This window comes from Thamnophis elegans, chromosome 2 (genome assembly GCF_009769535.1).
Source record: "Thamnophis elegans isolate rThaEle1 chromosome 2, rThaEle1.pri, whole genome shotgun sequence".
NCBI lineage: Eukaryota > Metazoa > Chordata > Lepidosauria > Squamata > Colubridae > Thamnophis > Thamnophis elegans.
Genome location: NC_045542.1, coordinates 5,874,892 through 5,902,016, shown reverse-complemented (window position 1 = coordinate 5,902,016; position 27,125 = coordinate 5,874,892). Strand labels below are relative to the sequence as shown.

The following is a 27,125-nucleotide window of genomic DNA, read 5'->3' as shown; positions in this document are numbered from 1 at the left end:
TTTCCCGGAACATTTATAAAAAGAGGAGCAAGGCTTCGAGCCGGGCAAAAGGGACTCAGGCGCCGGGCTGTGTGTGTTGGATCTAAGCGGCTGCAACCAGGGTTTCCATTTCAATCTCCACTGGGCTACATTCGGACCGCCTCCCGAGCAGAAAAAAGCCTTTCGCTGAGTTTGAGTTTCGCCTCGATCATCATGCAGCGGTCTTTCGTCTTTTTCCTCGCTGCTTTGGGCTCCTGGGCATTTGAAAAAGGTAGGTTTATTTTCCCCCCTTCTTCACCATATCTTCTTCCTGCAAACTCTCCGTTCCTAGTGCGAAGCGGAGATCTGCCACCGGTGGAATGTGGGATCTTAAGAGGTTTTGATGCGGGGAATTGCCTCTCTGGATCCTCTACCTCAGTGTTTCTCAACCTTGGCAACTTGAAGAGGTCTGGACTTCAACTCCCAGAATTCCCCAGCCAGCGAATGCTGGCTGGGGAATTCTGGGAGTTGAAGTCCAGACATCTTCAAGTTGCCAAGGTTGAGAAACACTGCTCTACCTAAACACAATGCTCTGCTCCCGACCTGTCCGGAAAGGAAGCTTGTTCTGGTCAGGGAGATTTTAGTGCCCTTAATTCAGGCTGCACAGAGTTACTTTATTTATGTGTCTGAAGAGTGGCACTGGAAATGAATACATGAGGTTGAACTCAGATCAAACTTCAGCACTAGAGAGCTACTACTTGGAGGTAGGGGTTAGAAACTGGGGGGGATTCCGAGTTGTGGTTCTGTTTTAGGCATGAAACCACCTGGGTGGCTTTGAGCCAGTCACTCTATGGGCTAAAATCCTTTGGAAGCTATGAGTTAGGGACAGTGCCGGATTTAGATGAAAAGAGGCCCCAGGCTATTCCACTTATGAGGCCCTTTCACCTCCCATTTTTAAGTTTGTAAATTGCATGAGAGACAATAAAATACATCATTACTGTGATATATATCAATATATATCAATATATATAGCTGGCCTCCCGACGGAGGGCGGCTCTGCTCTGCGGCAAAGGCAGCGAGGCCAGCCGCCTCCCCTGCTGCGCTCAGCTGCCCGGCTCGGCCCCCTCGCCCTCACCTGCCTGGCCGCTGGTGGGCTCCGCGTCGACGGGGCGGCTACTGGGAGCGGCCACGCCTCTCAACCAACCGCCGGTGCCGGGAAAATGGGCGGGCTCCCCAACTGCCGCGGCGCTGGAGCGATCTTAACCAATACATTTTTATGTTTGTTTATTAGTCATCTGCGTAGAATTTCTCCTTATTTTCAGTTCAGTGTTTTAGTGTTCACTGTTTTTAGAATAGTGTAATTTTAATTTTGCTAACAATTTGAATGTAGGCCCCTCTTGATCTTGAGGCCCTAGGCTGAAGCCCTAGTTAGCCTATAGGAAAACCCGGCCCTGGTTAGGGACATTGTCGAAGGGGAAACCACTTCTGCAAAACTTTGTCAAGAAAGCTGCAGATTCTAGTCCAAACGAAACATGCTCACATACACAAACCTTACTGACCAAGGAGAGATTCAAACTAGAAATAAGGAGGAACTTTCTGGCAATGAGAACAATCAACCAAAGGAACCGCTAGCCTTTAGAAGTTTTGGGAGCTTCATCACTGGAGGCTTTCAAGAAGAGACTGGACAGCCATCTGTCAGAAATGCTGTGGGCATTTTCTCCTGCTTGGAGCGGGATTGGACTAGATGATGTACAAAGTCCCTTCCAACTCTGTTAATCTGTTAATGTTCACTTGTTGACCTAAAGTTATAATTTTCTTCTTGTCCCTCTGCCTCTTCCTGGAAAAGGGTAGGAGCAGGACTTTTTAATCTTAAAAAAGTTAGGGGATTTCCCCCAAAGCAGTTTCTGAGACACCAATTGCAGATTGTTTGTCTTAAGCATTCCTTCCCTCCGGTCTTTTGATTATTTCCCCAACCTGAAGGCTTGATAAGAATGGTTTCTTTTGACACACCTTCCCTGGAGTTTTGCACACTGCAGTCAATTTGCTAGAAGAAAAAGAAACAAGAGGTTTCACCCATCAACTCTAAGAATACTCAGATACTTCCACCTCCTTGCATTTGATTTCCCATGAAAACACAGTTAGCTACTCCCAAAAATCTGGCCCTTACCCACTCTCATGGCCTTCAGAAAAGCTGTTAAAACCTGGCTATTCCGGCAGGCCTGGGGCTGTTGACCTCATTGTTGAGGTCCAGCCCCGATCATAACGAATGTATGTGTATTGATTTTAACCTGTTTTTATTTTCATTTTTATTTTTTCCTTCGTTGTAAGCCGCCCGGAATCCTCCAGGATTGGGCGGCCTATAAATCGTACAAACAAACAAACAAACAAACAAACAAATAAATAAGTTGGTGGGTTGAATATTATTTGGCAATTATTTTGTGGAGGCAAGACACCAATTTTGTTGCAGGCTGAGTTGGTTAATTAAAGGACAGCAGGGTAATATTTAGATGCTGAAGCCCATCCTTTGAGTGCTGGCCAGACATTAGGAGGAGGTGGGGATGAAGTATCTTCTCCAGCCTATATTTTCTTGTAGATGTAAGTTAGATTTGTCTCTTAGAAGTAGGGGAGAGGTAAGGGAAGAAAGAAGGGGAAAGGAGAGGAGGAAGGAAGGAAGTAGAGAAGGAGAGAGAAAAGAAAAGAAAGAGAAAATAAGGTGGTGTTACAACAGGTGCTAGGGATGGTAAACAAAGCAACTCAAACTGTATATTATAACCTTTTAAATGGAATAACAATAGTATAAGAATGGCAAAGAAAAAGAATAACTATGTGAATGTATACCTATAATTGTATAATTGAATGTATAAGAGAATAAATGACAGTAAGAATATAAAGCACAATATAGGTAAACAATATTTGGTTATAAATAGCTAAGTATAAATAAATATAGAATTGTACATTAATAACGAATAAGGAGACCATGAATGCAAGATAGAAATGTATGGAAGGGAAAACATTAACTGCAAAGAAACCGATGCTGAACTGCTGTATGATATACGATGGAACTTCTTGTTCCTATGTTGTTTTAAGTTATGTGTTTGTTTTTGTTGATGTGTTTATGTGTTTAAAATAAAAATTTATAAAACTTAAAAAAAAGATTTGTCTCTTAGAGATACCTGTTGACTGTTGATTCAGAAAACAACACAACGGTTGAGATAGGAGGCTTTGCTAGAGGAGGAACAAACATTCCTCTCTAGAATTACTCACAAAATTTACTCTTAAGTTTACTCTAAATTTGATAAAGTGATGGATTTTGTAACTGGTTGGCAAACCACACTCAATGCGTAATCCTCAATGGAGCTACATCTACATGGAGGGAAGTAAGCAGTGGGATACCCCAAGGTTCTGTCTTAGCCCTAGTACTCTTCAATATCTTTATAACCAATTTAGATGAGGGAATAGAAGCTCTTCAAAATTGAAGACAGCACCAAACTGGGAGGAATAGCAAACATCCCAAAAGATAGGCTCAGGATCCAAAAGGATCTCGACAGACTTGAACACTGGTCCCTATCTAACAAAATGAAATGAAATTCAATAGTGAGAAAAGTATATTTTGCACTTAGGCAAGAAAAACAAAATGTACAGGTTTGGAGACTAGGGTGGAACCTGGCTCGATAGCAGTAACAGCGAGAGGGATCTTGGAATCCTAGTGGACAGTCACTTAAATATGAGCCAGCAGTGTCTTGCAGCCATCAAAAAAAGCCAACACAATCCTAGGCTGCTTTAACAGAGGGATGGAATCAAGATCACAAGAAGTACTAGTTCCGCTCTATAAGGCCTTGGTAAGACCACACTTGGAATACTGCATCCAGTTTTGGTTACCCGTGACCCAACAAATGCGCGCACGTCAAAAGCGTGCCGACAAAACGGCGGCGAGAAAGCTGCGACGTCAAAATCGCACCCACAACAGTGCGCCGACAAAAGCGCGATTAGGTTAAGGTAAGGGTTAGGGTTATTCCCTTGTTTTCGCGTTGTTTGTTGATGGCGCGCTTTTGTCGGCGCGCTGTTGTGGGTGCGATTTCAACATCACGGCTTTCTCGCCGCGGTTTTGTCAGCGCACTTTTGACGTGCACGCATTTGTCGGTGAACCTTGGTTACCATATTATAACAAAGATGTTGAGACTCTGGAAAGAGTCCAGAGAAGAGCAACAATTAAGGGGCTGGAGGCTAAAACATATGAAGAACAGTTGCAGGAATTGAGTATGTCTAGTTTAATTAGAAGAAGGCCTAGGAGTGACATGACAGCAGTCTCCCAATATTTGAGGAGCTACTACAAAGAAAAGGGGGGGGGGTTCAACCTATTTTCCAAAGCACCAGAGGGCTGGGCAAGAAGCAATGAACGGAAACTAATCAAAGAGAGAAGCAAACTAGAACTTAGGAGAAATGTGTTGACAGTGAGATTTAGACAAGAGTGGCTTAGTTTTGAAAAATATGAAAAATGTGGGGTTACGTTTCCCATCAGCAGTTGCTTAAGAATTCTGGAGAATTCATATGAAACACAGCCACCCAACGCCACTCAATCTGTTGACCCAGCTGAAATGCATTTCAGTTGAATATTTGGTCACTTGTTTTTCCCTTGGCACGAAGATTATTCAGATTGGAGAGTGCCAAAAGGCTCCTTCTCGAGTTTCAACATAGGCAGAACATCTAGCAGCCCTTCCCATGTTGTTGATTCAAGATGATCTGTGATCTTAGGGGGACAGCAATAAAGCTTAGAGTTGCAACATAGTAACACAAGGGTTTCTGTAAATGCCCATTCTTCTATTCACTCAGTTGTGCAATTTCTGGAAAGGAGCTATATTTCTGTTAACACAGGCAAGGCTAAAGGTGTGGCAGTTAATCCCAGACAGACAGGTACCGTAAGCATAAGATGGGAAAAGCAAGTCAATGACTCATTGTGCAAAGGGGAAAAAAGAAGGCTTGAAGCACCTTCTGAGTCACATCTGAGCACATCCAGTGATTGTGGCCAGAGGCAACACCTCCAAAAATTACAGGAGTAGAAGATTTCCACATTCTCTAGGCCAGGGGTGTCAAACTCAAGGCCCCGGGGCCGGATCCGTGGGTGCTTAAATCTGGTCTGCAGGGCTATCCTGGAAACAGCAAAGGACCAGCTCACTGATCCACAGCTGACTTTAGAACATCATCTGTCGGCTGTGACCAGGGGGGCATTTGCCCAGATTCGCCTGGTGCACCAGTTGCGTCCCTACCTGAACCGGGAGGCACTCGCAACAGTCACTCACGCCCTCGTGACCTCAAGACTGGACTACTGCAATGCGCTCTACATGGGGCAGCCCTTGAAGAGCATTCGGAGACTTCAACTGGTCCAGAATGCGGCCGCGCGAGCGATTGTGGGTGTACCTCGATACACCCACATTACACCTATCCTCTGCGAGCTGCACTGGCTCCCAATCAGTCTCCGGATACGCCTCAAGGTGCTAGTTATCACTTATAAAGCCCTTCATGGTATTGGACCTGGGTACTTGAGAGACCGCCTGCTGCCAATTACCTCCCAAAGACCCATTAGATGACACAGGGTCGGCCTCCTCCGGGTTCCGTCTACCAGCCAATGCCACCTGGCTACTACCCGAGGGAGGGCCTTCTCTGTTGCAGCTCCGGCCCTTTGGAACGAACTCCCCGCGGAGATTCGGACCCGCACCTCTCTCCAGGCCTTCCGAAAAGCTGTTAAAACCTGGCTGTGCTGGCAGGCCTGGGTTTGATGAGTTCCCCTCCCCTCTCGACTTGTGTGGCTGTTGGTCATTTTAAATGTCTATTTTGTACTTGTATGTTTCCCTTGCCCGTTTAAGTTGTTCGCCGCCCTGAGTCCCTTTTTGGGAATAGGGCGGCATATAAATAAAATAAAACTTAAACTTAAACTTAAACTTAAACTTAAACTTAAACTTAAACTTAAACTTAAACTTAAACTTAAACTTAAACTTAAACTGTGCTTCTGCCAGTGAAAAAGGATCCCAGGAGGGCTGCATGTGATGGCCCCGAGCTCCGTTATTGCTGGCAGAGTGTTGCAGGAGGCCGTTGCAGCTGGAAGCAGAGCTTGGGAGTCCATTTTTGCTGGCAGAGTGCTTGGGCCCCCACAGGAGCCCCTGGCATGAGTGATGTCGAGCTGGCCATGCCCCCAGCCCCTCCCCCACAAGGTCAAACACAACCCTGATGTGGCCCTCAATGAAACCGAGTTTGACACCCCTGATCTAGGCTACAACTTTTTGCCAAACTTTCAGAACTGATTTCTCCAATCTGCCACACTCTGAAGGGTTGAGACTGCTATGAATAGAATCCCCAGTCAGAGCAATGATACAATTTTTAAAAAAAGGAGTGAGGCTTTTTTTTTTTTAATTTTTATTTTAAACACATAAGCACATCAACAGAAACAAACGTATGACTTAAAAACAACATAGGAACAATAAGTCCCATCGTATATCATACAGCAGTTCCGAATCGGTTTCTTTGCAGTTAGTGTTTTCCCTTCTATACATTTCTATCTTGCGTTCATAATCTTGTTATTCATTATCCATTTTTATATACATTTCTTTATTTATTTATACTTAGCTACTTATGATCAAGTATTATTTACCTATATTGTGCTTTATATTTTTACTGTCATTTATACTCTTACATACAGTTATAGGTATACATTCACATAGTTATTCTTTTTCTTTGCCATTCTTATATTATTATTATTCCATTTAAAAGGTTATAAGGTATAATATGGAATGCATTGTTTACCATCCTTCACACCTGCTATGACACCACCTTATTTTCTCTTTCCTTTCTTTTTTCCCTCCCTTCCTTCTCTACTTCCTTCCTTCCTCCTCTCCTTCCCCTTCTTCCCTTACTTCTCCCCTACTCCTACCCTCTTTCTTCACCCTCCTACCCTCTCTCCTTCTCTTTTTCTCTCTTCCTCCCTCCTCTCCTTACCTCTTTCTTCTTCCCCTACCTCTCCTCCACATTTCTTCTTCCTCTCCTACTATCTCTCCTTCTCTCTCTCTCTCTCTTCCACTCTCCTTCTCTTTTTCTCTCTTCCTCCCTCCTCTCCTTCTCTTTCTCTCCCTCCCACCCACCTCTCCTTACCTCTTTCTTCTTCCCCTACCTCTCCTCCACATTTCTTCTTCCTCTCCTACTATCTCTCCTTCTCTCTCTCTCTCTCTTCCACTCTCCTTCTCTTTTTCTCTCTTCCTCCCTCCTCTCCTTCTCTTTCTCTCCCTCCCACCCACCTCTCCTTACCTCTTTCTTCTTCCCCTACCTCTCCTCCACATTTCTTCTTCCTCTCCTACTATCTCTCCTTCTCTCTCTCTCTCTCTTCCACCCTCCTTCTCTTTTTCTCTCTTCCTCCCTCCTCTCCTTCTCTTTCTCTCCCTTCCACCCACCTCTCCTTACCTCTTTCTTCTTCCCCTACCTCTCCTCCACATCTCTTCTTCCTCTCCTACTATCTCTCCTTCTCTCTCTCTCTCTCTTCCCCCCTCCAGGAGTGAGGCTTTTGATTGTGTGGCCATGGTTGCCATCTTTACTTTTTGGCACCCTACCTCAACCTCCCTTGTTGACTTCTACTGAAGCACTCAAGAGGGCAGGAATGTGCTAACTAATGAAAAACACTTGTGAAGATTACAGCAATATTTTTGGTGGTTGGAGAACAAATTTCAGTGAGAGGGATTCTTCAGATTCCAAAGCAATCTGGAGTTATTCAAATTCAGTCTACTTCTCTCCCCCCGCCCTTTCACCCTATTCTGGAGATGCGTCCGAGTGAATGGACAGTTTTGGATGAAAAGTGTCTATGCTTTTGAAATATCGGTAGTGCAACAGCAAGGATTGAAATATCCAAATTGCGCATCTTTGGGAAGGCAGATCTCCTCCTTAGTTTGAACTTGACCCTCCTCCCAAGAGGAGTATAATTCCTCTCTAACAAAGCAGTTAGAACAAATATTGAATGGTTTCCTGCAATTTTACCAGCCCTTGGGAACGAGACATGGCTTGATACTGATCAAAGAACTGAGTTCCTGATATTCATAATAAAGAAAGGGCAGGAAATATCTAACTCTTAGTTCTGCAAAGTTATACTAAGATATCCTAATTCCTGCTCAGAACTCAGACAGCAACTAAGTTAAGAGAGAATTGATTTGTCAATACCTCTCATAGTCGCAATGGGCATATGGGCATATGCCCTTTCTCTCTAATCCAGCATTTCTCAACTCCGACTACTTTAAGAAGTAGACTTCAATACCCAGAATTGAAGGAGTTGAAATCCAAACATCTTAAAGTGGTTCCACCACAAAACCGCGTTCGACTAAAGCGCGCTCGCCGAAACCGCGTAGCTGACGTCATCACAGTGCGACGAAAAAAGCACGCTGTAAACGCTAAAACTAAAATTAACCCCTAAACCTAAACCTAACCCCCCTAAACCTAACCCTAACCCTAACCCTTAACCTAACCCTAAACCTAACCCTAAACCTAACCCTTAACCTAACGCTAAACCTAATCCTAACCCTTAACCTAACCCTAAACCTAACCCTAACCCTTAACCTAACCCAAGCCTAACCCTAACCCTTAACCTAACCCTAAACCTAACCCTTACCTTAACTTGAATCGGCTTGCTTTCAAAGCGCTATTTAAAGCGCCCTTTTTTCTCCGCGGTCGCTGTTGTCGCCCTGCTGATGACGTCAGCGACACGGTTTAATCGGGCGCGCTTTAGTGGAGCGCGGTTTTGTCGTGCCACGCTTAAAGTAGCCAAGATTGAGAAATTCTGCTCTAATCTCTTGGCCCTGACTTGGCAAAAGTAGCAATCTTGCAGATAGAGACCTGTTTTTGTTTCAGGATCAATGCTGCGTCTCATCAAATCCATGACAGCTGTTCGTTCATAACACCCCAAAGCTTAATAGACCCTAACAGAGTGACTTGAATAAACAGATAAAAACTTTATTGCCTGCTTTATTCATCCACATTCATTAATGCCTGTAATTTATATGTTTATATTTATGTGGCTGCACAGGGTACCGAAGTGATTCTGGATGATGAATGCAGTTAATACTTTAAAATTAAATCTCATTGCTTTCAAGCTCGTTCCACTCTTTTCTAACTGTATTTTTATGCCAATTGAGTTTGTGTTTGTTTGTGTGTTTTTTTAAAATCAGGATTCGCAGAGGAAACCTTTGTAAGAATTTGGCCAGAAAATCCTGTGGTGGAATTTGGAGGTTCGCTTCAGATAAACTGCAGTGCCAGTACTAAAGCAGATACAATTGGCCTTGAAACCCGCTTCACAAGAGAACTCATTGGAACTGGATCCAATTGGAAAGCCTTCCGTATAACCAACATCAATGACTGGAACACTAAATCATTGTGCTATGTTAATGCTAACTCGACAAAAACTGCAGTAACAACCATTACTGTTTACAGTAAGTCACATGATGATTGTAATAACAAATGCAAAACATTGGGCATCTAAAGTACCCTCAGTTATAATTCAACAGAAAGCCACAAGTCACTTATTCCGGTAGAATCAAACCTTATCTGTTGTTGACTTGTAGTAATGTAATAACAGAAACCAGAATAAAAGCAATTAAAACAGTTTTATTGAATAATTTGGGATACTTATGCAGGAGAGGTTTTTTTTTCATATATTTTTTTTAATTTTCATTTTCATACACTCACATGTATACTGTACATAGCCAACGCCATACAGCATTAAACAATAATTGCATCAATTCCTCTTGTCAACAAGGCCCCAGAAAATAGAAACCCAATATAACCCTTCCGCTCTCCATACACCTCTTTCTTCCACCACCCTCCAACTTTCTATCTTCCCAAAACAGGAGAGTTTTGTTCTGCACCAGTTGCAATCGATTCATTTCCTTTATCAAAATGCTATAGCTGACCATCTCGCTAAAAGTGGGAGCAGCAGTGTACAACGAAGTTAAAACAGTGAAGAAATACATGAAGCTGCTATGGAGGGCAGCAGGAGGGGGGCACACCATGGCAAGCCACCCACAAGGGGAGGCTTTCTTAAGCAAGATTTTAAACACTTCAACATCTCTCTCCATCTCCTCCCCTGGATTCCTTTTAGGAAAATAAAGACAGGTTGCATAGTTTACATTGCAAAGTGTTTAGGGGAAAATAGTCAGGAGAATATGTGATCAAGTGTTGGGGAGTTGACAAAGGACAGCTATATTTTGGTGAGGATTACCTACATTAATGTCTAGCAAGAATGCAGACACTTAGCTAAGGCAAATAAGATAGAAATAATTATCTACCTAGGGCAAGCAAATAGAAATAGATCTTTCAGATGACAAAGAGACAAGATATTTCTTTTGGGAAAGCTAAGGCATTCCATCCACTGCCCCTTATAGGTATATAAAAATCTACTAAGTTTGACTTAGAATGTACAGGAAAATATACATTTAGGTAGAGATAATTTTATTGCATAGAATAAATAACAGAAGAGCCGTGCTATTGCTTGTTTATACTTCCAACATATCAGAGGTGGGTTCCTACCAGTTCGCACCTATTCGGTAGAACCGGTTCGTCAAATCTACCGAACCGGTTAGACCAGTGGACCCGGAAAGCAGGCCACACCTACAGAAGAGGTTCCAAAAGTTTTTGAAACCCACCACTGCAGCATATGCTAATCAAACAAAACTGATTTGGAACATTTTATTTCATTTCAGAATCTCCAGCGAGTATTGAACTGGATCCAGTAACAGATATGGAAGTCGGCAAGCCGTATAATTTGATATGCCGGGTTTTTGGTGTAGCCCCCATCCGGAACCTCACCGTGACCTTGCTGAAAGGAGAAGAGCAACTTCGGATAAAAACCTTTGAGGATCACACTCGGCCTGAAGCTGATGGTGTTATGGTCAACCATACCATAATAGCTCAGAAAGATGACTACGATAAGATAATCACCTGCCAAACATCCCTGGATCTGAGACCAAGAGGACCACTCCTGAAAAACACCTCCCAGGGCAAATCATTATGGACTTTTGGTGAGATCCCATCCATTGCTCCAGTTCTGATTTAGACATACTACGCCCTGTGGCTAGACAATGCTAATTCTCCACAGGAGGGGTTGGTCCACCTATTCCACTGTTTGCATAGATTTGATGCCCCCTACAGTTCAATAATGGTATCCTATTTTCTTCACTACCGGTTCGGTAGCGGTAGCAAGCGCGCGCACATGGACAGAAGGTCCGTGATGATATCAGGGTGGGTGGGCGGAGCCTTGCACCACCGCCACTCCCAGTTCGCACAAATGGGTGTGTACCGGCAGCATACCATCTCTGCTACAGTTGCCCCAACAGCACTCACCCCCTGAGAGGCTAAGGAGAAGGTACTATTGTGGCTGTGATTTCTTTTGCAATAACTGACATGATTTCTCTTACTTTGTGGGCAGATTTTGCAAAGACTCCCCTGCTCCACGCTGGCCTGTTCTTAGAAGCTGGGACCCCGATGAAAGTGACGTGTGATGCACCTGAGGTTTCCCCAGCCAGAGAGGCCAGGTTTCATCTGTGGTTTGCAGGGGAATATCTGACCTTCAACACCACTGTGATGGGGGACTTGGCAAGTGCCCAGGCTGTGATAGCCTCTTCCTCAGTTGGAGAGCATGAGTTGCTCTGCATGGTCTCTCTAGGGCCAGTGACCAAAAATGTGACAAAGATGGTGAATGTGTTTGGTGAGTCTCATATCTGTAATTATTAACACAGAGAGAATTAAAAGAGTTTTCTTCCATCTGTTTGAACAAACCTAGAAGTTAGCAGTTAGATTGATTTTATTTCGAAAAACAAAACTTCAATAATGGGTTGGATCAGTTTAAGTAGCTTGAGAGAGAGAGCCCTTTGAAACCAGTGGAATTGGAGGGATAAGTGACTCGTCCCTGGTCTATTTTCATTGAGATGCAAGAAGAACTTTTTTAGGATGAACCCCAAAATATTCTTATTCAGTTTAAATATATACAGAACTTAGATCCGACCTAAAGCCATTAGGCGTAAGGCCATTACAACTTATGATTGTTTTGTTTTTACTGCATTTTGACACAGAGTATTTGACGCAATGGCTCAGTGGCTAAAGATGCTGAGCTTGTCGATCAGAAAGGTCAGCAGTTTGGTGGTTCAAATCCCTAGTGCCGCTTAAAAGGAGTGAGCTCCCATTACTTGTCCCAGCTTCTGCCAACCTAGCAGTTCGAAAGCCTGTAAAAATGCAAGTAGAAAAATAGGTAACAGCATCCCATGCATCTTTGGCACTTAGTCATGCCGGCCACATGACAACGGAGACATCTTCGGATAGCGCTGACTCTTCGGCTTTGAAACGGAGATGAGCACCTCCCCCTAGAGTCAGGAATGACTAGCACATATGTTTGAGGGGAACCTTTACCCTTACCATTATTTATTTAAAGAGGTCCACAGGTCTTAACCAGATAGAGAATGCAGAATTCAAAAGAAACAGCTACTCTCATCCATTTAACTTCTTTGGAACATCTGGTATCCAGTCATTTCAATTATGCTACTTCTAAAACAGGGAAGTTTTCCCTACAAGGACTCTTGAGATGAATGTGGACTGAGAGAGAGTGTGAAGGTGAAAGTCCTTCACTAGGCCTCTATGGTTGGAGATGGACTTGAACTTAGGACTCCTCTATCCTTAATGACTTCAAGAGCCGAGGTGGCGCAGTGGTTAAATGCAGCACTGCAGGCTACTTCAGCTGACTGCAGTTCTGCAGTTTGGCTGTTCAAATCTCACCGGCTCAGGGTTGACTCAGCCTTCCATCCTTCCGAGGTGGGTGAAATGAGGACCCGGATTGTTGTTGGGGGGGCGATATGCTGACTCTGTAAACCGCTTAGAGAGGGCTGAAAGCCCTATGAAGCGGTATATAAGTCTAACTGCTATTGCTATTGCTATCTAGGACAGGAGGGAGAGAGAGATAGCCTTTAGCCAGCATTTGTTTTAACTGTTTTTATTAATCATTTTATAACCATCTAAGTACATTATCACTGCTCTGCTCTATTCCCTCACAGCTTTACCAAAGCCCACCTTGCAAATTGGCAGTTCAGAAGCTGTCGCCGGTCAAACAGTGAACATTACATGTAGCGCTGATGGCAGTGCTTCCCCTGGTTTTAAAATGCAGATCAGGGATGCTGCCAAAATATTAGCATCCGGCAACGTAGCTTTCCTGCAGCATACAGTGATTGCTCAGCAAGAGGATAATGAGCAGGAATTCATCTGCCAAGTAACCCTCAGCGTTGATGGACACACCAAGGAAAGAAGCGTGTCTCAGAAACTTACCGTCTTCTGTGAGTAGGAAAAAATATATATACCTCATGTTTTATTCCTAGAAATTCAGTAATCTCTGAATCTGAATCTTTGCTTCAAATAGTCTGGTAGCACATTTTACAGCTAGGATGAACTTTGGAAACTGGGCACCATTGCATAGTGTTATGTAATTCCAGGCCTCTGCACCCCAGAAGGGAGAATAGGAGAATCATATGAGTAGATGCTTCCAACATCCTTTTGTACAGGAACTCACCTAGTGTCCAAGTACATATTGATGGACTTGGAAATTGTTGTTGTTTATTTGTTAAATTTATATCGCCACATATCTTAATTCTATGACTCTGGGTGACTGTATAGATTCAACAAATACATACACACAAAAACTCAATATAACTAAGTGTTCTGCCCCCCCCCTTCTCCGCTCGTTAACAAACGGCAGGCAAACAAACTTAAAAGGAACTCTCTTTATCAGTTCTCGGCTCGGACTGGCTGCGAGCCCAAAAATAACATAAATAAAGTCTCTGATGAGATTACCGAATTCCAAACAAAAACTCTTACAAGCAATGCACTTCTCCAAGTGTATCTTAGAATCAGGGTTACCGAAAACAAAGCACTTCTCCAAGTGTATCTTACATAAACCACGACCGATGATCAGTCAATGTTGAACGAACCAAGGAACGTTGACTCCTGCAACCAGGGCGTGGCACCATCCGTCCTTTTATCCCCAGATCACACCACTCACGAGCCCCAGCTGCAGTGTTAATCTTGCATCCTGAAAAGACTCACAGAAGACATCTGCTGAGTCACAACACTAAGTAATAAAAATTACAAGAAAAATCATTAAAAACAATATAATACATAAAAAATACATGGGAGAGGATACTCAGTTTCTCTAACAATACAGTTACTTCAATAGCTCCATATCCCTGTTCCAGAGGTGGTTCCTACCAGTTCGCACCTATTCGGTAGAACTGGTTCGTCAAATCTACCAAACCGGTTAGAAGAGGTTCCACCAGTGGACCCGGAAAGCAGGCCACACCTACAGAAGAGGTTCCAAAATTTTTTGAAACCCACCACTGCCCTGTTCCCAGATCCCCAGGCCAAGTGGCAGAGCCATGTCTTCAGGGGGAATGATGTTTCAAAGCAAATGGACCTCCCAGATAATTTATGAAGATGCAAATATATTGTTCTAATTAGAGTTAAAGAAGATGGTTATTTGGTTTAGTTATTCCCATGAACTAGGCAGGAAACCCAATGCAAGTCTGGCTAACAAAGGGGCAAATAGACTAGTAGGTTTAATGCTGTCGGGAGGATTAATCTCTGATATTCAAAGCAATTCGTATGTCCCATTGTGGTACTATTTATCTTTTTAAACAACATCAGTAATATATTTTCTGATTTTGCTCAGTACTCTTGGAGGTTCATATGGTTCACCGACAAAACCGTGACGGACAAATGAGCACCGTCAAAATCGCTAATTGATTTTCAACAATAGCGCGCCGACAAATGCGCGACAACAAAATCGCATCATCAACAAACTATAGACAGCCCAGTGAGTGTGCTGGGCCTTTAACATAGTGGGGCACGTGGGGCACGTATACATACGTTATAACGCTAACCCTAACATTTTTTCAATTTTATTGTGCTTGTCATCATGCTTTTGTCGGCGCAATTTTGACGTCGCATATTTGTGGGCGCAATTTTGACGTCGCATTTTAATCGGCACTATTTTGTTGGCGCGCATATGTCTATCGCGCAATTGTCGGATCACGGGTTCATATACCCCTTTATTATTCTCAACTGGTTATTTAAATCTATTCAGGTTGTGTGAAAGAGGAGTTACTTGTTTCTGTGATGTGTTTCAGACTGGAGATGTGGTATACTTTGACTTCCTTGATGCATGAGATCTTATATTTGTACAAAATGAATCCCCTCGTATCAGGAATACAGGTAGTTCTTGACCTAACAGCCAAAATGGAGCCCTGAATTATGGGCATAGGTTGTTGTGGTCATTAAGAGAGGCACCCATGTACTGCCTTGCTCAGTGACCACATTCCTGGCTTTTCCCATTGTGGTCATTAAAGAGAGTATGGGCTGCCTCAGGTTGTGGTAGAGGCTCTGGGGAAGCCCTGTTCAAGCCTAGGCCCACATTGCAGTATCCCTCAAGTTCAGACATGATCTACCCCCTAAGACACCCATACACAGCTTCCTGCCCTAACAGTAATATATCACAGTCTTGGATCTGCTTTCCATCCTGCGGGTTCCACAGGCCTTGGGATTCCTCTCTGCCCTATGATACCTTGATCCACTTACCTCTTCTGAAGAGCTCCTTTTTGAAAGAACCCCAACTGATGTGATACGAAGGCTGCATCATCCTTTCTGGAAGTGGTGCCATTCTTGTGATCTCTTAGAAGGGTATGATTTTCCAAATGGTGCAAGGTGGTCTCTCTTCTGACCCCCCTCGTTCCACACCAACATACACTCCGAGCCAAAGATAAGTTACGGCATTTAATTAACAGACAGACAGGTCCTTGGCAGCAACCCAGCACAGACAAGCATGGGCAGCAACCCAGCACATATAAGGCTTGGCAGCAATCCAGCCTGCCAAGCTCACAATAATGTTCTCCGACATTAGTTCCTGCGTTGACTTCTGCAAAAGGGGCGTGTGCACAAGCAGTCCTTTTATAGTCTAGAGAGGAGCCTAATTACCACCAGATGAGTGCAATTACCTCCTGTAATTGTGTAATTGTTCCTTACGCCTATTAGCTCTCCGGTGCCGGGCATCTAGGAACAACTCCCTTGTCTCCTCCCCACTGGTCCAAGGCTCAGGTGCCTCCTGGTGGTCAACCAGCCTTTCTGCGCCCTACTCGGAGTCAGAACCCTGTCCAGGATCCTCCACATCCTCCAAAGCCGACTAATAGGGCCCCTCACTGTCGGAGTCTGGTGGCAGCTCCAACGGCTCCTGCTGGGCCACAACAGGTCTCTATAGGAAGCACATGTTGCATTGGCTGGTCAATCTATTGGAAAAGGCAATCTTCAGAAGAGATAAGTGAAGCAAAGTGTGATGGGATAGAAAGAAGGCCCAAGTCTCTGGCACCACCAGGCCGGGATGTGAGGAGGAAAATAGGCAGATGGGGGCAGTTTCTGTGTCCCTATGGTTGGTTGTAAGGGAAGGTGGACTGCCAGGCACACACATTTTCATCACATGAACATAAGGGCCCTGCAAATTCCATGCCGAATACAGGTAGTATGTTCCTTTGTTCAGAACCATCCCAATTTCAAGCAGGGGCTGAATAAATGATTCTAAGTCAAAGACTATTTATAGGTTCTTGATCCAGAATGGGATCCTGAGCATCTGCTGTTTTAGAGAGGCGTTCGAAGCAGCCCTGAAAAGATTTGCTAAATTTCCATAATTTATATTTTATTCTGATATAATATAAGAAGAGTGATACTCAAATGTTCCATAATTTAAGAAAAAAACTAAAAACAGTGATTGATCCTTTCCCCTTGTGCTAGTTTCTCCATTTGCACAAAGCAACTACTTCATGGCCAAAGAGGGTTCCACCACAAAACCGCGAAGCCCTTATCTGCGCCGACATAAGTGCGGAGGGCAAATCCGCGCCTTCCGAAGCACTCAGCACCCTAAACCTAACCCTAAACCTAACCCTAAACCTAACCGTAAACCTAACCCTAACCCTAAACCTAACCCTAAACCTAACCCTAAACCTAACCCCTAAAGCAAACCCCTAAACCTAATCCTAACCCTTACCTTAATTTAAATTGGCTTTCTGCTGCCGTGCTGTTTTAAAGCGCCCTTCTGTTGCCGCGCTGTTGTAGCGGCGGTGATGACGTTGCGGTGATGACGTTGCGGCTTTAGCGACGCGGTTTTATCACCGCTATTTTGACGAGCGTGGTTTTGTCGTGCCACGGCCAAAGAGAACCATGCAGAATTCATGTGGAGTATTCCCAGGAGTGGGTTGCTGCCGGCATTACTGCTGGTTCGGTATGCGTGCAATTTTATAGCAATAGCAGACTTATATACCGCTTCATAGGGCTTTCAGCCCTCTCTAAGTGGTTTACAGAGTCAGCATATCGCCCCCACAGTCTGGGTCCTCATTTTACCCACCTCGGAAGGATGGAAGGCTGAGTCAACCTTCAGCCGGTGAGATTTGAACCGCCGAACTGCAGATAACAGTCAGCTGAAGTGGCCTGCAGTACTGCACCCTAACCACTGCGCCACCTTGGCTCTTATGTGTGCACGCTTGTTTTGCTTGCCTGCAGGGCTGACACACAATCCGCACACGTGTTCAGTTGCCCATAAATAGATCTGCGCATGTACAGAACATTTTTAAAAAGGGGGGGACATGCTGCGCCGACCGGGGAACCGGTTGGTAAGTGTGGCAGGCCCGGGTCATTGCTAGTTCCAGTAACCCAGGCTGGCAAAACACTACCGGTTCAGCCGAACCGGTTAGAACCGGTAGGAACCCACATCTGAGTATTCAATTAGGAAAAATCATAGACGAGTTAAACAAAAAACTTTTCCCAACGTTGTAGTCTTGGTAGGTAGGATGGGCAGATGTCTTCAGGAAAAGGGGGTCCTGCAGTTAGTGGAAGCAAACAAAGTTATGTACAAAGTATCTGTAAGATGGGGGTCTGTGCAAATTAGACTTGGGATTCCCAAACTTTCACACTAACTGCTAAATTCTGCCTTTGGAGGCCAAATTTCCTTCTATAGAGGATCGTGGTGGTATCCTTATAGATTCCAGGATCCATTGACAATGAACATTGTATAAACTGCAATAGATTATCACCAATGCTTCTGCAGTTTTGCAATGCATAATTGCTTCATTACATCCATTATTACCAGTGAAACTAACCACATTTCTTTCTCCTTTCTAGACGGACCCCAAATGGATGATTCCAGCTGTCCCCAGACACGGAGTTGGAAGGAGGGAAGTACGACAACACTTACCTGCTCAGCCTTGGGAAACCCCACACCAACTGTTCAGTGCTGGAAAGATGGGAGACCTTATGACATTGGGGAACCACAGCTAGTCCAGAGAGAGCATGATGGCATATATCAGTGCAATGCTACTAACCAGTATGGTTTTGATGTTAGAGATGTGACCGTACACGTTGAATGTAAGTTAACTCCTTGACCTAAAGAACGAGAATGACCACAATGTTACGTCTTGTAACTACCAGCCAAATCTGCATTTAACTTTATTTGTCAAGTAGTGAGTCATTAAGCCTATAACCCAGTGAAACAAACTTATAAAAATTCTGGCCATCACAGCCCTTCCATCTATAGCCCAGTCAAGGGAAAAATTGAAATGGTTCTGGTGCTAAGCCAAGATTCATTGTGAAGAGACTCTGTTTAAGAAGGTTTAGAGAGAGGGAGGGACTTGAAGGTAGTCTCTTATGCCAGCATCAGAGGTGGGTTCCTACCAGTTCGCACTTATTCGGTAGAACCGGTTCGTCAAATCTACCAAACCGGTTAGAAGAGGTTCCACCAGTGGACCCGGAAAGCAGGCCACACCTACAGAAGAGGTTCCAAATTTTTTTGAAACCCACCACTGGTCCTTGGATATGATTATTCTACACTATCAAGCTCCTATTTATAAAACTCAGTGCCTCTGTGAAAGGTAAGGATGACTACTGCGTTTGTGGTGCAATCAGAACATTGCGTGCGTTGAAGTTGTTTTAACGCAAACCAAAGATGCCTTTTAAAAAACAAGTTTACATCATATTCTTATGCATGCCAGTGCTGTGTGTAAGATAATTTAAGGTGGTTCTGACAAGTGTCGTCGGCATCTTCATATCCGGACACATGGGTGGCAAGCCACTCCCATCCGGTCACATGGGCGGCAAGCCACTCCCACAAAGGAGGCCACACCCACAGAGTAGGTTCAAACAATTTTTGAAACCCACCACTGGCCAGCATCCTGCTCATTCAATTGCCCTCCAATAATTTGCCATTATCTTTATATCTACTTCTGCAACTTGTATTTTCACCTATTGTTGAATTTCATCTTTAGTCATCTTTAGCTAACCTGATTGGGTTAAGCTTTTATATATACATTTCCATTTTAATACACCTGCTTCAACATCTTCATATAGCAAAGAAATATTTCCTGGAGGGACTAGACATGTTGGCAAATATTTGGCATTAATATAATTAAACAGTATGAAATTGGGAGGCCCAGTAGAGGTTTGGAAGGCAGAGACAGGGATAGGAGAGCGATGACGTACTCTTGCTGTATAATTCTTGAAAGAAACGTCTTCCAGGATCAACTACTGGAATTTTTCACAGATTATCATTTAGCAAAGTGAAAGTCTCCCCTTTCAGTCATCAGTTATTCCATTCATTTCTCTCTTCCCTGTATTTATCCCAGTGATGGGATTCAGCCGGTTCGTACCTATTTGGGAGAACCGGTTGGTAACTTTCTAAGCAGTTCGGAGAATCGGTTGTTGGAAGAAATCTCATTTTGGGTTTTTCCCACTTTCCAGGGCTAATCCTGTAAGGAAGGCAGGAAGGAAACATTCTGGTGTTGTCTCTAGCCTCATCTTTATTGCCCTGCTTACAGAAACTGCCTCTCCAGTTAACCCTTATGACATTGTAACAGCTAAGACAAAGTGCCCATCGACCTGAGTGACTTTGAGTTGGCCACGCCCACCCAGTCACATGACCACCGAGCCCCACCTACCCAGATGGTCATTAGGGCAGAGAACCGGTTGTTAAATTATTTGAATCCCATCACTGATTTATCCCTACTTTTTTCTGCCTTTTTTTCATCTGCTGGAAGCAGAGGTGGGTTCCTACCAGTTCGCACCAGTTCGGTAGAACCGGTTCGTCAAATCTACCGAACGGGTTAGAAGAGGTTTCCCCAGTGGACCCGGAAAGCAGGCCATACCTACAGAAGAGGTTTCAAAATTTTTTGAAACCCACACTCACACACACACACACACACACAGACTCACACAGAGAGAGAAAGAAAAAGAAAGGAAGGAAGAAAGAAAGAAAGAAAGAAAGAAAGAGTGAGAGAGAGATGAAAAATAAAAGGAAAAAGGGACAGAGAGACAAAAGGCAGGAAAGAGAGAGAGAGAGAGAGAGAGAGAGAGAGAAAGAAAACACATGGCCGATAAGCCACTCCCACCAGGTCACATGGCTGGCAAGCCACTCCCTCAAAGGAGGCCACACCCACAAAGTAGGTTCGAAAATTTTTTGAAACCCACCACTGGCTGGCAGGTACTGTAGCGCTCCGCTTATTTATTAGATACCTTGAAACATGTCTCTCTGCATCCTCTATTGGGAAAAAAACCCTATCTCTTAGTCCTTTCATACATTCCCTTGTCTTTTCTCCCATCCCTATCAAAACTCCTTGGAGAATATATCTTTCAATTTCCTCCTCAAATTCACATGCTTGCTTCAATGGAGTTTTCATGGAAGGAGTTTTCATTCTACCAAGCTGTCTTAGGCACATTATACTCAAATCTCCTGGTGGCCAATGAAAACCACGTCTGCTCAGTGCTACTATTACCCAATTTATCTGCTATAGTTGTTTCCTCGAATCATCTATATTATTTTCCTATGTGAGTTCTCTTAGTATATCAGAACTGATATTGATTTCACACCTATTTGTCTCAGTTTTCTTCCTCTATTATGTGGATTGATTCTATATCATTCTTTTCTTCGTCAGTGAATAATCTTTAGAACTCAGTTTCTCTTTTTTTTTTATTCTATCTCTTCTGGGTCCTTTGAAGCTTATTTTCAATTTTAAGGTGTGCAGGCAAAATCCAGGTGTGTTCCTCTGGCTCGATTCCAGATAGTATTAGCATCTTCTTCTAAATGCATTTGTAGGGCTGCTGTTCTGACCCCCCTCGTCCCACACCAACACACACTCAGAGCCAAAGATAAATTACGGCATTTAATTAACAGACAGACAGGTCCTTGGCAGCAATCCAGCACAGATAAGCCATGGCAGCAATCCAGCCTGCCAAGCTCACAATAATGTTCTCCAGCATTAGTTCCTGCGTTGACTTCTGCAAGAGGGGCGTGTGGACAAGCAGTCCTTTTATAGTCTGGAGAGGAGCCTAATGACCACCAGCTGAGTGCAATTACCTCCTGTACTTGCGCAACTGTTCCTTACGCCTATCAGCTCTTCGGTGCCGGGCATCCAGGAACAACTCACTGCTGACGTCCAGATCACACTCCCTTGTCTCCTTCCCACTGGTCCAAGGCTCAGGTGCCTCCTGGTGGACAACCAGCCTCTCTGCGCCTTGCTTGGAGTCGGAACCCTGTCCAGGGTCCTCCACATCCTCCAAAGCCGACTCATAGGGCCCCTCGCTGTCGGAGTCTGGTGGCAGCTCCAACGGCTCCTGCTGGGCCACAAGAGGCTGCGTAGATTCTTACCATGAGAAAACAAACATGCACAAGACAGAGACTGCTGTATTTCTTTCTCATCTTTCTTTTCTTTTCTATTTTCTGAGGGTTATTTTTCTTTTTGATTTCTAGCTGCTGCCCCCCCCCCCCCCCGAGCCTTGAGTTTGACACTCCTGCTATAGGCCATTATCTTAGAGAGGCCTTATATTTTGTGTTCTCAGATTGGAATGTACTATATTATTGAATGTACTGTATTATTGTACTAGATTGTTAAAAGTTGTATTTTATTAGTATGTACCATGCCCAGTGGTGGGTTTCAAAACTTTTTAGAACCTCTTCTGTAGGTGTGGCCTGCTTTGTGGGAGTGGCTTGCCAGCCATGTGACTGAATGGAAGTGGCTTGCTGGCCATGTGACTGGGTGGGCATGGCCAGCTTGTAAAATGTGGTGAAATTCACTTAACAATGCTTTTGCTTAGCAACCAAAATGTTGGCTCAGAAACTCTGGCATTTGAAACATGCATGTCTTAAAGCTGTCAAGTTACAATACCCTCGCACCCCTAACCCTTTAGAAAAAAACCCCAGGGGTGTTCAAACTTGACAGCTTTAAGACTTGTGGACTTCAACTCCCAGAATTCCTCCTCCAGTCATGCTCAGGAACTCTGGCACTGAAATGTGCAAGTCTTAAAGCTGTCAAGTTACAATACCCTTGCACCCCTAACCATTTAGAAAAAAAACTCCCAGGGGTGTTCAAACTTGACAGCTTTAAAACTTGTGGACTTCAACTCCCAGAATCCCTCCTCTCGCTCTTTATCTTGATGATGTGCGGACAGGTGGGGGGAGGGAGCTGGAACCGGTTCTAAACGGCACTGTAGATTTGTGGAACGTCTTCTATAGAAGAGGTTAGAACTGGCAGGAACCCACTCCTGACCATGCCTGAAAAATAACTGCTACTATTACTACCTAGTTGGTAGAACTGTAATGCTATGGACCTTATTCAATGCTAAATTTTAATGCATTCATTTTTTCCCCCCTTTCGCAGCTCCGCAATCCACTGGCCATATCATTGGCTATATAGTTGCTGTGGTGGCGTTTATTGCTCTTGTGGCTGGCATAGCTTATTGGATAAGGTCTAAACAAAAGAAGAGGAAATACCAAGTGAAAAAGAAGGAGCAACAGCCACCACAAACTGCTCAAAACTCAGCGGAGCAAAGATTCCTGAACGGCAAAGCAAATGTCTAAGGAGACCGGTGTTTACTACAAACTGAAGAACCACTTGTCCCAATGCCAGCAGGAGCGTAGCTGTGTTCAGTGTTCATCACTCTACTTAGCTGCAAAAAGAAGAGGATGTTGATTCCATGCCGTCAAGTCGTTATTTATTTATATTTATTTATTTAAAACACACGTAGCTGGCTACCTTTCAACCAACTCCAAGGTGGCTCCCAATCAAAGATGAGGGACCACATTGACAGATTTTTCTCCATGGTGTGAAAGAAGAGATATGGCAAACTGTTCTTCAGCTCCTGAGCATCGGATGGGCAACGGTCCAACTGGACTTTGGAAGAGTGAATGATGGTGACCTCTGTACTTTCAGGCAATGGCGGTGCTTATGCCTCCTGCTTTTTTTTTTTAAAACTGAAGATCTCCTCTGCCATCTAAGTGGTCGTTCAGACTTTCCCTTGAAAAGGCAATCAAGACCAAAAGGGGATCTTAAATCTTAAAAGAGTTACCTCCAGGAGGAGACATATGGGGAAACCACTCAGAACCACTAGGAAGAGAGCGGTTCACACCAGCTTGGGCTTTTCTTGCAATAATGGACAACTCAGTTGTAGAGTTTGAAGCATCTTCCGGATTTCTCCTCTTGCCATTAAATTGAAAACAATACCATAAGTTGCATAGTAAAATTATTTACTGCTTTGTGCTCTCTGAGCTTGGATGTTTTCTTACAGACATTTCATGACCCAACTGAGTAACACCATCAGTGCTAAAAGGCACTGGAGTTTGTTCTCTGTTTATAGATGGGTGGCCTGCCTGTCATAATGATGGGAGTGTAATCTTGGTAGTTCCTTAATTAGGCTGTTCTTTACTGTTCGTTTGGGTTAGTAGTTCCTTTTTTTTAATATATTTTATTTTCATTTTCATACACTCACATGTATACACCATACAGTATTAAACAATAATTGCATCAATTATTGAGCCGAGGTGGCGCAGTGGTTAAATGCAGCACTGCAGGCTACTTCAGCTGACTGCAGTTCTGCAGTTCGGCTGTTCAAATCTCACCGGCTCAGGGTTGACTCAGCCTTCCATCCTTCCGAGGTGGGTAAAATGAGGACCCGGATTGTTGTTGGGGGCGATATGCTGACTCTGTAAACCGCTTAGAGAGGGCTGAAAGCTCTATGAAGTGGTATATAAGTCTAACTGCTATTGCTGCTAATTCCTCTTGTCGACAATGCCCCAGAAAATAAACGCCCAATATACCTCTTCCATTCTCCATACACCTCTTTCTTCCACCACCCTCCAACTTTCTATCTTCCCTCCATCATCCCCCTCTGCCCTACTTCCCCTCGCCCTCTACCACTCCTTTCTCCAGATCCACTCCCCCCCTTCCTTTTTGCCTCCCCCCCACCCTCTCTCCCATCCCTCTCTACCCATCTTTCTTCTTTCCTACTCCTCCTCCCCTCCGTGTATTTCCACTATATGTTAATGTATTTGGCTTATCCTATTTTTAAAAAAAAATTAGAGAAAAACAGTATACATGTGAAGTCACATTGCATTGAGATCTAACACATCTGGTCTAGCCTAATATATATCCCTCCCTCCCTCCCTCCACCCCCCTGACCCTCCTCCTCCTCCCCCCCCCCCCCCGACTTCCCAGAACCCGTACACGGTATAGATTTTTAACAAACACAGTCTTGGGTTAGTAGTTCCTTGACTGTGATATTGTTTACTGCTTGTTGGCTGGTCTGGTATTAATCCTAGTATTAAGCTCTGCTTATCTGGGATTTGATTGCTGGTGAGGAGTCGTTTTTTGCTTCCTGTTTAACTTTTTAATTGTCTCTTTTAAATGAAATATAGATGTTATTTTTCACTATATGTCCGTTAATGGTGGATTTGTCTGAGTGCCAGACTTCCAGGAATTCTCTAGAGTTTTTTGGACTTAGCTTGCTTTAGGATGCTCATAGTTTCCTAGTAGGAACTATGAGTAAGTCTGTCCATGTGTTGTGTGCAATTAAGGCGTTTTCATTATGTCTTCAGACTGCTAGTCGGCGTGCTCAAAAACTCCTTGCTGTTTTTGCAAATTTGCACTTACAAATTTTCACAGCACACGCCTGAAAGTTAGAGCCTTTTTCTATTTTTAAATACTGGTATGTGAATTCATGATTATCAAGATGCCACATTCCATAACTCTAAGTCATATTTCCGAATGCCGGAAAGAAATCTCTGAGGTACAATGAATTCAGGACAAGCCTCTCCCAGTGGTGGTTTCACAACTCAGCAGTTCTTCTAGCCTTATCGTGTAGTTCTTGGTTTTACACGGGTGTTTTATTATTGGGAGAAGAAAATAATGGTATGGAAATAATAAAAATGATTAAAAAGCTAAAGAATAAAGTTAATATATATATTTTTAAACATTGCATAATAGAAGGGAAATGTTCCCTGCATGCTATATTGAATGAGTTATGTTCCCAGGAAAATAGGAGAAATGGCAAGGGCAATGTTTCTGCTCTGCTATCAGCAGAAGTTCTGTCATGAGACACCAGTGGTGGGTTTCAAAATTCTTTTGAACCTACTCTGTGGGTGTGGCCTCTTTTGTGGGAGTGGCTTGCTGGCCATGTGACTGGTGGGAGTGGCTTGCCGGCCATGTGTTTTCTTTCTCTCTCTCTCTCACTCTCTCTCTCTCTCTCCCCTCCCTTTTGTCTCTCTGTCCCTTTTTCCTATTTTTCTTCCATCTCTCTCACTTTTTCTTTCTTTTTTTCTTTTTTCCTTTCTTTCTTTTTCCCTTTCTTTCTCTTTCTCTTTCTCGCTCTGTGTGAGTCTGTGTGAGTCTGTGTGTGTGTGTGTGTGTTTGTGTGTGTGTGTGTGTGTCAGTGGTGGGTTTCAAAAAATTTTGGGAACCTCTTCTGTAGGTGTGGCCTGCTTTCCGGATCCACTGGTGGAACCTCTTCTAACCGGTTCGGTAGATTTGACGAACCGGTTCTACCGAATAGGTGCGAACTGGTAGCAACCCACCTCTGTGATACACATTCTTATAACAAAAATAGTACAACCTAAATAAAGACCACGGGGGAGAAAAAAAGATCATTCTGTTTTTTGTAACTGAGTAAAAAGGAAAATCACCTCCAAACACACCCCAATCAATAAAATAGGCTGTTCTTAGTTTGCCATTGTCACTTTTTACCTTCAAAACTTTCCCCAATTTTCTTGGGCTGAGTTACCTAGGCTTTTCTGAGTAAGAGCATTTGTAAAAGCCTGAGTGAAAGCATGCAACCGCAAAGGTGCATTGCACCATTGCTTCTTGATTTTGTTGAGGAGATCCTACTCTAAGTCCTACTTCATGGTCATCTGGGAGAAGAAAGTGTCTTGAGGAAGAAGATTTTATTTTTCTATAGTGTATTCTTAAGCACTTGGTATAACTTGACAGCCTTCTTTGGGGATGCTTTCATTGGCATCCTGGCACTACCCAGGGGTAGAACAATAGTTCTGAAGTGCTTGCCTGCATGCTGCAGATGGGACTTAGAAGTAAACCAAAAGTATCTGTAACGCAACTCATGCTCATTGCTAACTTTCATTAGTTAACTGCTTAGTTCATTGCTAAGTTTCATTGAAACTTCAAGCCCTCAAATGACTATGAATGACAAATATGACCACAGAATATATGTCAACATATGAATGTTTTACATATAAGTATATAATACTTATTTCAGGAGGGAGGAAAGGAAGCATTTTTGTTTCTCTTATGCTGGGACCCAGTCCTAGAAAGAACGAATAATGGACCTTAAGATACAGAGGGCTGAGAACCGCTGATGTTAGAATTCTTTTGTGAGGAAAAGCAAATGCAATCACTTGTGTTGAAGGAGTCTCCTCGGCAGAAAGAAATGCATTTGTGGCAGACAAGATATGTGCACGAAAGAATAAGTTAATGAAAGTGAGATGCCTTGAAGGACCAGGCAGGAACAGACTGACCTTCTGGCCTTTCATTTCCTCTTGGAGAATGAAAGGGACATGATTATATGAGCACATATGTCCAGCCCATTAAAAAATGAGTGACTGTCCTTCTTTCCTTCCTTCCTTTTTTACCATGCCCTTGAAGTTCTTTAATTCTTAAATGCCAGGCCTTGGGAGGGGGGAAGGAAGCCACAAGAAAGTGGATGAAAATGGTCGCTAAGTGTGAAAAATGGTCATCAGTCACTTTTTTCAATGCCATTGTAACTTTGGTCACTATACCACCTTTCTTGCCACAGTTCTT

At 43.7% G+C, this 27,125-nt stretch overlaps 1 protein-coding gene across 1 annotated transcript; it reads left to right on the top strand.

Moving 5' to 3' along the window:
• On the top strand, window positions 1-23,774 carry LOC116503881 (intercellular adhesion molecule 5-like). Its single transcript, XM_032210588.1, has 7 exons — window positions 1-250; window positions 9,153-9,413; window positions 10,683-11,000; window positions 11,408-11,686; window positions 13,023-13,298; window positions 18,178-18,420; window positions 22,701-23,774. Exons 1-7 carry the CDS (start codon window positions 193-195, stop codon window positions 22,898-22,900), a joined length of 1,635 nt encoding a protein of 544 aa, XP_032066479.1. The 5' UTR covers window positions 1-192; the 3' UTR covers window positions 22,901-23,774.
• The last annotated feature ends 3,351 nt before the right edge of the window (window positions 23,775-27,125 follow it).